The sequence below is a fragment of the Pelophylax lessonae genome (genome assembly GCF_965119305.1).
Source record: "Pelophylax lessonae genome assembly, chromosome: 3".
NCBI lineage: Eukaryota > Metazoa > Chordata > Amphibia > Anura > Ranidae > Pelophylax > Pelophylax lessonae.
The window spans coordinates 646,441,671-646,453,923 of record NC_138770.1 but is presented as its reverse complement, the minus strand read 5'-3'; the positions used below and the strand labels follow the sequence as shown (position 1 = coordinate 646,453,923).

At 48.0% G+C, this 12,253-nt stretch overlaps 1 protein-coding gene across 2 annotated transcripts in view; it reads left to right on the top strand.

Annotated features, from left to right (window-relative positions):
- Positions 1-639: 639 nt before the first annotated feature.
- FBXO11 (F-box protein 11) overlaps positions 640-12,253 on the top strand; it is a 143,552-nt gene continuing 131,938 nt past the window's right edge. The window contains exon 1 of one of the 2 annotated variants that reach the window (XM_082251370.1): positions 640-1,048. In XM_082251370.1, the coding sequence (XP_082107496.1) occupies positions 958-1,048 (91 nt within the window). In that variant the 5' untranslated portion in view covers positions 640-957. The remainder of the gene's footprint in view (positions 1,049-12,253) is intronic. The other variant, XM_082251371.1, reaches the window with a different exon arrangement.

Here is a 12,253-nt window from a genome sequence, read left to right as displayed (position 1 = left end):
ATCTGTGATCAGCCATCTCCGGTGATCGGCTGTCTCCAAGGCGTGGGAGGCGTGTCCTTGAAAGACGTACATAGACGCGCCCCCCCCCGATTGAGAGAGCGGTGCTGTAACCATCCGCGATATTATAGTGGTTACATGAAATCCTATAATCAGATTGTATGGTCACCATAGAGAAGATTGTACAGTGTATGCTCTCCCTATAGATGGGTCACCCTTAGTATGACAGAGCTCCCCCACCCCCCTCCTTGTCAGTGGTCAATCCTCGGTGTCCCCCTTCCTTCCTTCCTGTGTGGTGTCACCGCTCACTCCCAGTCACGTCCTCTCACACTGCGTCACCAGCCAGCCCGTCACCCTGCCCGCCATTACCTCACCCAGGAGCCGACCCCTGCCCTCAGCCACCCTCACCAGCCAATCCCCGGGTCCCCCCTCCGTCCTCTGTGTCCCCCGTCCCTTTCATCTCCCACACAGCCAGTCACCCAACTCCACCCCAAGCCACCATCTTCCCTCAGCCACCGTCCGGCTGTGCGTGAGGGGAACAGAGTGTCGGCGCCGCCGATTGGCTGCCCGGCCGTGTCGCGCCCCGCGATTGGCCGGCTGGTGAGCGGCGCGCTGTGTCGGGGTGTGTGATTGGCTGCGGCGGGAGCAGCCTGTGAGTACGCGTCTGTTCCCCCCTCCTCCCCTCAGCTGTGTGCCTGTGTCTCTGGCGGTGTCAATGGCTCCTCCTGCCGCGGACAGACGGGGCTTACGGGAGGGGATCTTATCGGGGCTCCTGTGAGGAGAGGAAAGCAGAGAAGCGGAGGAGGCGGCCGGGACCGGGGACGGACAGCGGAGCCGCCAGGAGGAGGAGGGGTGGACGGTGACTCAGCTTCTCCCTCATTACCAGCCCCGCTCTCCTCAGCGCGACACCCAGGGCGAGCCCAGAGCTCTGCGAGCAGCCCGGCCCTCCTCAGTCAGCAAATGAACTCGGTCAGAGCAGCCAACAGAAGACCCAGGCGAGTGTCGAGGCCGCGCCCGGTGCAGCCGGAGAGAAACAACGCCGGGGAGCGGGGTAAGAGCGGGGAGGGGGAGAGAGGAGGAGGACAAGGGGGGAGGGGGTCCCGGATTACTACACACTCCCAGGCCGCACCACCAACACCGGACTATCCCCTCACCAACCTCCGGGGGCGCTGCCAGGAAACTGCGCGGCTCGGGGATGGGGGACAGGCCGCAGGCCGCGCTTTGTCTGCTTCACCGGACACGGAGGGGACCAGGGGGAGGCCTACCGGGGGCAGCGACCTTATATAGCCCGGCCTGAGCTCCGGGGACCCCGCACACAGCCCGGCCTGAGCTCCGGGGACCCCGCACACAGCCCGGCCTGAGCTCCGGGGACCCCGCACACAGCCCGGCCTGAGCTCCGGGGACACCGCACACAGCCCGGCCTGAGCTCCGGGGACCCCGCACACAGCCCGGCCTGAGCTCCGGGGACACCGCACACAGCCCGGCCTGAGCTCCGGGGACACCGCACACAGCCCGGCCTGAGCTCCGGGGACACCGCACACAGCCCGGCCTGAGCTCCGGGGACACCGCACACAGCCCGGCCTGAGCATTATAATACAGGATCCTGAGTAACGGGGACACCATGTACTATAAGGCCTCATCAGTGTACATAATACAGGCCTGAGCATTTACAATACAGAGCACTGATAAGCGGGTACATCATACACAGAGCCCTGATTACTATGCCCATAATAAAGGGCACAGAGTCCTCAATAATAGAAATCACAGCCTGATTACCAGGATCATAATAAAGAGCACAGATCATTGGGGGCTTCATACACAGAGCCCTGGTTACTAGGCCCATAATGGCAGCATAAAGCCCTGATCAATAAGATCATCAGGATTTTAATAAAGCCCACAGAGCCCCTATCATCGGGCACATCATACAAAGCCCACTGAGCCCCGGTTGCCGGGCACATCATACAGAGCCTCGGTGGCTGGGCACATCATATATAAACACAGCCCCGGTGGTGGGCACATCATACAAAGCACAGAGCCCCAGTGGCGTGGGGCACATCGTACAAAAACACAGAGCTCCTATCGCCGGGCACATCGTACAAAGCCCACAGAGTCCCGATTGCCGGGCACATCGTACAAAGCCCACAGAGCCCCTATCATCGGGCACATCATATATAAACACAGCCCCGGTGGTGGGCACATCATACAAAGCCCACAGAGCCCCGATTGCCGGGCACATCATACAAAGCCCACAGAGCCCCGATTGCCGGGCACATCATACAAAGCCCACAGAGCCCCGATTGCCGGGCACATCATACAAAGCACAGAACCCCGGTTACCGGGCACATCATACAAAGCGCAGAACCCCGGTTACCGGGCACATCCTACAAAGCGCAGAACCCCGGTTACCGGGCACATCCTACAAAGCGCAGAACCCCGGTTACCGGGCACATCCTACAAAGCACAGAACCCCGGTTGCCGGGCACATCATACATAAACACAGAGCCCCGATCGCCAGGCACACCATACATAAACACAGAGCCCCGATCGCCAGGCACACCAGACAGAGCCCCTATCGCCAGGCACATCACACAAAGCCCCTATTGCCAGGCACATCATACAAAGCCCACTGAGCCCCGGTTGCCGGGCACATCATACAGAGCCTCGGTGGCCAGGCACATCATACAAAGCACAGAGCCCCGCTGCCCCTGTGGCCGGGCACATCATACAAAAACACAGAGCCCCGCTGCCCCTGTGGCCGGGCACATCATACAAAAACACAGAGCCCCGCTGCCCCTGTGGCCGGGCACATCATACAAAAACACAGAGCCCCGCTGCCCCTGTGGCCGGGCACATCATACAAAAACACAGAGCCCCGCTGCCCCTGTGGCCGGGCACATCATACAAAAACACAGAGCCCCGCTGCCCCTGTGGCCGGGCACATCGTACAAAAACACAGAGCCCCGCTGCCCCTGTGGCCGGGCACATTGTACAAAAACACAGAGCCCCGGCGGCCGGGCACATTGTACAAAAACACAGAGCCCCAGCGGCCGGGCACATTGTACAAAAACACAGAGCCCCAGCGGCTGGGCACATTGTACAAAAACACAGAGCCCCAGCGGCCGGGCACATCGTACAAAAACACAGAGCCCCGGCGGCTGGGCACATCGTACAAAAACACAGAGCCCCGGTGGCCGGGCACCCCCATATAATGCCACACAGAGCCCTGATCTCCAGATACATAAGGACAGCCCATAATACAGAGCACAGCCTGATCACTAGGCAGAGTGGAATTGATTTACTAAGACTGGAGGGTGCAATATCTGGTGTGGCTCTTCGTCAAAAGACTTGAAACCAGCTTCCAGGTTTTATTGTCAAAGCTTAATTGAACAAGATGAAATTAGAAGCTGATTGTCTACCATGCACAGCTGCACCAGATTCAGATTGCACTCTCCAGTTTTAGGAAATCAACCCCATAATGACAGCACACGGCCCTAATCTCCCTCTACATAATAGAAATCCCAGCCTGATCATCACGCACAGTTCTGATTACCGGGTACATAAAGAGAAGCACAGAGCCCTGATTACCGGGTACATCATACAAAGCACAGATCACCAGATACTTAATGAGAAGCACAGAGCCCTTTCATACAAAGCACATACAAGGCACATCCTACACAGAGCCCTGATTACTGGGCTCATAATAAAGAGCATAGAGCCTTGATCACCGGACACATGACAGCGCATACTAGAGCACAGTCTGATCACCCTCTATAATAGATATCACCGCTTGATCACCAGGATCATCACACACATCCCATAATACAGTGCACAGCCTGATCATCACACACATCCCATAATACAGTGCACAGCCTGATCATCACACACATCCCATAACACAGAGCCCTGATTAGTGGGCCCAAAATAAAGAGCACAGAGCCCTGATTACTGGGACATGAGAGCACACAGCCCTAAACTATATAACATAAATCAAAGTCTGATAACCAGGATCATGACACACAGCCCTGATTACTGGGTACGAAATAAAGAGCATAGAGCCCTGATTACCGGGAAACAAAATGAAGAGCATAGAGCCCTGATTACCGGGAAACAAAATGAAGAGCATAGAGCCCTGATTACCGGGAAACAAAATGAAGAGCATAGAGCCCTGATTACCGGGAAACAAAATGAAGAGCATAGAGCCCTGATTACCGGGAAACAAAATGAAGAGCATAGAGCCCTGATTACCGGGAAACAAAATGAAGAGCATAGAGCCCTGATTTACGGGTATATGATACAAAGCTTTTGTTACCGGGTACATAATGAGAAGCTTGGAGCTCTGATTACTGGCTACACATTATACAGATCACACAGCCCTGATCACCAGGGACATGAGAAGCACAGCCCTGTCACCCCACACATAATGACAGCACAGAGCCCTGATCACATGATATAAAGCACTGATTACTGGGTAAATAATGAGAAGCAGAAAGCCCTGATTATCTGGTACATGATACAGAGCCTAGGTGGGCACATAATGAAAAGCACTGCTGGATTGCCAGGTACTTAATAAAAAAAACAGCCCTGATCACCAGATAACCAGATCGCAGAACCCCTGATTACTAGGTTCATAAGAAGCACAGACCCCTGATTAGCGGGTATATGATACAAAGCCCAGATTGCTGGGCACACAATTGCCCCCCATTCACATTGGAGCAACTTGTCATACAATTTGACAGGTCAAATTGCACGACAAGTTGCAACCTATTTTCGGCAATAGCCATGTTTTTTAATCGGTGAGGTGCTGCATTGATTTGAAAAAGTAATTCCTGCACTATTTTGTCGATTTCGGGTGCAACTTGCACAGATGTCTTCAAAGTCGCACTAACATGCGGCTTTGAAATCATGCCATTTCAGATGAAGTCGCATGATTTCAAAGCCGTGAACAAGGGCTAAAGAGCCCAGATTACCAGACACATGATAAAGAGAACAGAGCCCAGATTACCAGGACCATAGAAGATCAGACCCCTGATTGCTGGGTATATGATACAAAGCACTGACTGATACCAGGTTCCTAATCACAAGCACCGAGCCCTGATAACTGGACACAAAGCGCACAGAGCCCTGGATAGCGGGTACATAACACAGATCCCTGATTACCAGGAACATAATAAAGAGCACCGAGCCCTGATTACTGGACACAAAGCGCACAGAGCCCTGTATACTGGGTACATAACACAGATCCCTGATTACCAGGAACATAATAAAGAGCACCGAGCCCTGATTACTGGACACAAAGCGCACAGAGCCCTGTATACTGGGTACATAACACAGAGCACTGATTACCAGGAACATAATAAAGAGCACAGAGCCCTGATTACTGGCCACATAATATGTAAGCACTGATTATCGGGTACATAATGAGAAGCCCAGAGCCCTGGACACCGCATACATGATAAAAAGCACAAAACCCTGATTACCAGGTACACAATACAGAGAAAGCACAGCTCTAATTACTTGGTACATGATACAGAACCCTGATCACTGGGCTTCTAACAAAGAACACAGCCTGATCACTGCGCATCACCTGATCCCCAGGCTCATCATAAAGAGCACAGCCTGATTGCTGCGTACATAATATAGAGCAGAGCTAGATCACTGGGCTAATACAGTGTATTTCCCCACACACAGCAGTCTGGAGTTTATGGAAATACACTGTATGCATATGTGCAGGCAGATTTAGAAGGGAACAGTGTTTACACAGTTGCGGACGCCATATCCAAATATCCATATGCAAGAAGGCCTGAGTTTGTTTACATGCATTACATCACATAGGAAGGGCCATCTCTGACCAGTCTGGACACATCCACTGCATGTGAGGCCACATTCACACTGGTGATGGGAAGAAGAGGCTAGTGTGTACAACCATCTCTTTTTCAATGTACACTGTTTTATGGCCATTTATAAACTGGCCAATTAGCTGGAGCCAGAAACTCCAGACAAACGCTGGGGTTTATTTACTAAAGCTGGAGAGTGCTAAATCAGCCTCACTTCTGCAAATAAACCAATCAGTTTCCAGGTTTTATTGCCAAAGCTTAATTGAAGAAACTTGTATTAGAAGCTGACTACCATACGCACCTGCCCAAGATTCTGAGTGCACCATCCTTAGAAAATCTACCAGACTGTGCCTGGAAGTGCACCGTCTGCATCCAGGGTCATTTGTAAGCTCTGTGCACATTTAACCAGATGAGCGGGTTTAATGCAAATGGCACCAGCCATTAGTTTATGTACAGATCTGACTGCTGCTGTTCACTAACAGTGTGATTCTCAGTTGCCACTGGCTGCCCTGGTGACTGTAGGGTGAAAGTCCCTCTTCATTCACCTCTATGGCGTGGCTACAAACCACTAAAGAGAGCCATTTTGCCGCTGTTGCAAAAGGCTACTGAATCCTAATTGCTGAGAGACAAATCACTTTGGAAATTTAGGAGTGAGTAATCCCATTATGCATTTCTTAGCAAGAAAAATTGCCCTTCTGACACCAGCCTTGGGACACTTTCACATAGAATTTCGCCACAATGTGTCAGAAATGCATGCACAGAGATGTGCATGTAAAGTAGAACTATAGGCAAAATGATTTTCATTTTTAGAGTGAGGGAGGGTTATAACCCTTGTAAGGTTCATTTTTTTGTTATCTGTGTCTCATAGGGGAGATTTACCTTCACTTCCTGTCCCATAGCCAAAACAGGATGTGAACTGAAAAGTGAAGGATCCCCTGGCTGTCACCAGAGCTAGTGCCCTAATTAGAAATGTTCCCCTCTATTACTGTTCTGGGGACAACCCAAAATTTGGGATTGTCTTTTACTTTTTTTTAGCGATAATGGTTAACAGGACAAATATAGGATGAATCTCCATAACTGGGACACAGACAGCAATTTATCTGACAGGGGTTCTAATACCTCTCCACTCTATCCAGAAATAAAAATGTTTTGCCCGTAGTTATACTTCTGCATTAAATGTCATCAGTTGTGAAGTGACATGTTCTTGGAAGACTTCAAATAAGTACAATAATGTATTTTTTTTTTCTTTACTGCCAGTTGTTTACATTCTGCAAATTAATGCAACAGAAATCTACACAGCATTTTGGTGTTTATAGGGCCCTTGCAGTGACCTGTGTGTGTTGATCTGGTGCAGAAAAACACAGCTCTGCACGTGGTGTGACCGGATCTGTGTGTATTTATTTACACATTTTCTATCACATTCTGAGGGCCATCTGATGACTCTGGACACATTCATCGTTTGTGAGGATAAACAACTTCTTAAGAGCTTTTGACACATTAAGAGAAATCTACTAAAACTGGAGTAGTTGTGCATAACATCCATTCAGCTTTTAGACTCAGTTTCCACTGTTGTGACTTGACACATGTCAAGTCGCACAGCAAGTCAAGTCATTCATTTCTATTTGGCCTGTTCTCACTGCCGCGACTTGAGTTGCGGCGACTTGAAAAGTAGTTTGTGCACTACTTTTGGGCCGACTTCAGTGCGACTTCCTTCTGTAATGAGGGACAAGTCTCACTGAAAGCCGCGAACAAGTAACACTACAGAGTCGCAGCAGTGGAAACCGAGCCTTATGCCCCATACACACGTGCAGATTATCTGAAGACTTTTGTCTGCAGACTTACCAAAACCATATAATATGAGGTCAAACCTAAACACTTTCAATTTGTATGCAATCCGGCAGGCCCTTGCACTACATAGAAAAGGTAAGTCTGCAGACAAAAGTCTTCAGATAATCTGCACGTGTGTAGGGGGCATTAGTCCCGGTTCAGGCTATAGCGATGAAAGACGTGATTTGGGGCGCACTGCTCTGAAAATCACATGCAATGTCTGTACGATGCAAATTCAGCCATACATATTGTATGGCTGAATTTACATCGGATTCGGACAGAATACACACAGGACCTTTTTTGGGTCTGCCGCAGAATCGGATTGCATTGTGGTTCACACCTATGTGATCCGATTCATATCTGAACTGACATTTTGCACTGCGATATGTGAACTGATCTAGGGGTGTCTTTACCTTTGTATTGACACCCCCAGTGATTCGCATATAGCAGTGTGAACTGCCTGCGATTTGAATGCGATGCAGGAACCGCAGTGGATTCGCAGGGTTCCCGCATGGTATATATGTGAACCGGCACTTAGTTTTAATTCTCATGGCTTAATTGAATAAGCTAAGGCTAGAACTTGATTGGTTATTATGCACAGCTGCTCCAGTTTCAGCCCACGTTCACATTGGTCCGTTTTGACATGTCAAAATGCATGTTAAATCGGAGCCAATAGCCAGCAATGGCACCGACTTTGTGGCGCCGCACCGATTCCCAAAAATAGGTTCTGCACTACTTTTGGCAACTTCGGGGGGGCGATTTCAATAGACCTCTCTGCAAGAATGAGCACAGATGTCTGTGAAATCGCCCCCGCAGTCGGACTGAAAATGACGGTTTGAAATCGTGCAAGGTCAGCTAAACTCGCACGATTTAAAACTGGCCTTGGTGCACACTGGATATTTTAAAGCTGCTTCTAATAGCATCTGGCGTTATTTATTTTTTTTTTCTTTCCTGCTTCTAAATGTCCCTCTATTTTAGTCTATGTATTCATGCACACATAGGTTTTTAGCAGCGTTTAGCGGCAGGAGCTGTTAGAGACGGGGAAAAAAACCCACTGCCAAGTGCGTCCAGGAGCAGCAGAGTTGGGGGGGAAAAAAAAATGTGACACTACTAAAAGCTGCTAAACATGCCTAAAGGTTAGTGCTTGAGCATTAATTCATTTCAATGTCCAGAATAAATTATTTTGGCCAATTAAATTACCGTAATACCAAAGCGCTTAAAAAAAACGCCCTGTGGGCATGAGGCTTTAGGCTGTGTTCACATCTCATGAATCGCTGTAATTTTGCCTGCAATCTCAAATTAGGTGGCAATCACAGCACAATGTGCTGCATGTATTTGGGTGCCATTATCCTTCAATGGCACCCCAAAAATGATGCGGTTCTGACAGAATTGCACTGCAAACAGCGCCTTCACAAATCGTGTGAAGCTTGTTGCAACAGGATGTGCATAGGGCAGCGCATTCAAGTGCATGGGCTGCTCTTTGCAACAAACAGAATCGCGTGAAAATAGCAATGTGATAATTGCGTGGCGGGAACCCCGATGATGTGAACGGGGCCTCTGTGTGCAGTGACTGGCTTTTTTTCTGCACCTGATCAACAGCAGTCCAGTCTACAAGGGTGTGTAGAAATAATTGTTTTCTATGTTCACACAGCAATGCTGCCCTTTTCTGCAGTACTTTGGATAGCAATGAAGGTCATGCACTGCAGTGCAGAGACTTGAAGGTAGTGTAAAGGCTGGTATACACTGACTGAAAATTGGCTGTTTTTTCAGGAACCGGCCCAATTTTGTGTGCACTGCTTTCTGTTGAAAAGAAAATTGGCATTTAATCAGTGATTGTAGCCAATGGCTGCAGCACTGATTTGTGTATTCTTAGGAGGGGAGTCCCTGCTTCCAGAATACAATAATGTGGTGGGCAGATCCCTACATCCACATCTTTTGTGTGGATGATGGGATCTGTCAGTTTTTTTTTTTTTTTTCTTCAATCCACTGAAACAAAAACTGTCCATGTATACATTTTTGTACCCTGTACAATTTCTACCTTTGTACACTGTCAAAGTATAAAAAAAAAAAAAAACAGTATGGTGAAACACAGCATAGCAAATGTATACCAGCCGTACACTAAAAGAGAGGGTCGGTGTGCGGCTAGTGTGAAGGGTCCTTGGCTACAAATCACTGAAGAGCCACCATTAATAGCAGGGCACAACCTAATGCTGTAGAACTGGTGTAAACAAATTGCCAGCAACTCTACAAATCTCGGTAAATCTCTGGCATTAGTGGTTTGTAGCTGCGATTAGTCTTTACTACAAAGTTCCTCGTCCGGCAGCAGCTTTACCTTTTTATATTACATTCTTCTTTGTATCATAAATCCAATCCAGAGAAGTGCATTAGCTTAGGGCTTGTTATGTTTTAGAGGTCTGTTTTGATATCGCATTGAACAGTCAGCTTCACCAATATATTTTAACACCAAGGGGTTACTTTCTGATGTGTGTTTCCATGCATATTTTCTATTCATTGTAATAACATGTCTTTCAAGCCTAAAGTCCTGATTTACACTGGTGCAATGCAGGAACCAGCGCAATTCCTTTGCAGGTTCTTGCATCTCACTTGTACGGAGTTCACACTGCTCTTTGCGAACCACTGCGGTTGTCAAATGTAGAGTTAATGGCACCCCCAAATCGTTTTTTCAGATTGCAAACTGAAATCGCACAGACTTCGCATTTGATGCGCACAGCGGTGCGGTGCTAATTGCATGTGATGTCTGGTGTCTCGCTAGTGTGAACCTAGCCTAAATCTAGGAATTAAAACAAAAACCCTACACTTTTAGTGGCCCCCACATATATTACAGGGGTTAAATGCTTCTTTCCTCAGAAATAAAGTGCAATATTTGCCTTGCGCTTTGCTTTAGCAGGCTTTGGCACTAGAGTAGAGGCTGCAGAGGACCGGCTAGTACAGATGGAGGGAACTTGTTGGTGTATGAAATATAGTAAGGGCCTATTCACACATGTGATTTTGGACATGACAGGTCGCAGCCCATTATTTGCAATAGCATTTGTTCAGATAAGTGCAACTTAAAGTTGCAGCAATTTGGAAAGGTGCCTACACTACTTTGGCGTGACATTTGATGAGACTTTGGTCCAGAGAATGTAAAGTCGGATCAAAGATACTCTCCAAAGTCGCTCTTGAAATCGTATGATTTCGGAAAGACGCTAATGTGAATGGAGCCCTAATGTTACACGTTGTTCCTCATCACATAGAGGGGTCATTTCCACCCCCGAGTTGGTCTTTACGTCCATTACATACATGGTATTAAAAAACCATATTATGTATGTAAATGTATTTGTATATGTACTTCATTGTCTGCTCCTGGTGATACAAGCTAAACAATAGCTTGTATGCATCACATGTTACCTATTGTTACTTTATATCATTTGTGATACATTTTAGCTTGAAGTAGATTTTATACCCTATTGTGTTTGTTTTACCATAAATACCACAGTAACAGTAATCTTTTTCTTTTGAATACGTTTTGGCCAATCATTTATTTACCTTGTGTCAATTAGCAAAAGCCTTTTTGTCAATGTAAAATTAACATTTGTATAGGTAAATTTGCACGTTGCCTGTCCATCGTGTCTCAAGAAACAAAAATACACTGAACAAAATTATAAACGCAACACTTGTTTTTTTCCCCCATTTTTCATGAGCGGAACTCAAAGATCTCAGTGTCCATTCACACTGATCTGACTTGGACCGCGACTTGTCATGACAAGTCGCGGTCCGTCACACTCCCATTGTGCGGTACAGGAGCCGTTCTAATAGGAGCGACACAAGTACTACTTCGGGGCGACCTGGAGGCGACTTACATAGACATTAATTTTATGAAGTCCGTGCAAGTCGTGCCGAAGTCGCGCTGCACGAGACTTAACAGGTCGCCCCCTAAGTCGGAGCAACGTAGTGTGAACCGAGCCTAAGACTTTTTCTATGTACACAAAAGGCCTATTTCTCTCAAATATTGTTCACAAATCTGTCTAAACCTGTGTTAGTGAGCACTTCTCCTTTGCCGAGATAAACCATCCACCTCACACAGATGTGGCATATCAAGATGCAGATTAGACGGCATGATTAATGCACAGGGGTGCCTTGGGCTGGCCACAATAAAAGGCCACTCTAAAATGTGCAGTTTTACTCTATTGGGGGGGGGGTCCAAAAACCAGTCCGTATCTGGTGTGACCACCATTTGGCTTACGCAGTGCAACACATCTCCTTCGCATAGAGTTGATCAGGTTTTTGATTGTGGCCTGTGGAATGTTGGTCCACTCCTCTTCAATGGCTGTGTGAAGTTGCTGGATATTGACAGGACCTGGAACACACTGTCGTATACGCCAATTCAGAGCATCCCAAACATGCTCAATGGGTGACATGTCCAGTGAGTATGCTGGCCACGCAAGAACTGGAATGTTTTTAGCTTCCAGGAATTGTGTACAGATCCTTGCACCATGGGGCCGTGCATAATCATGCTGCAACATGAGGTGATGGTTGTGGATGAATGGCACAACAATGGGCCTCAGAATCTCGTCACGGTCTCTCTGTGCATTCAA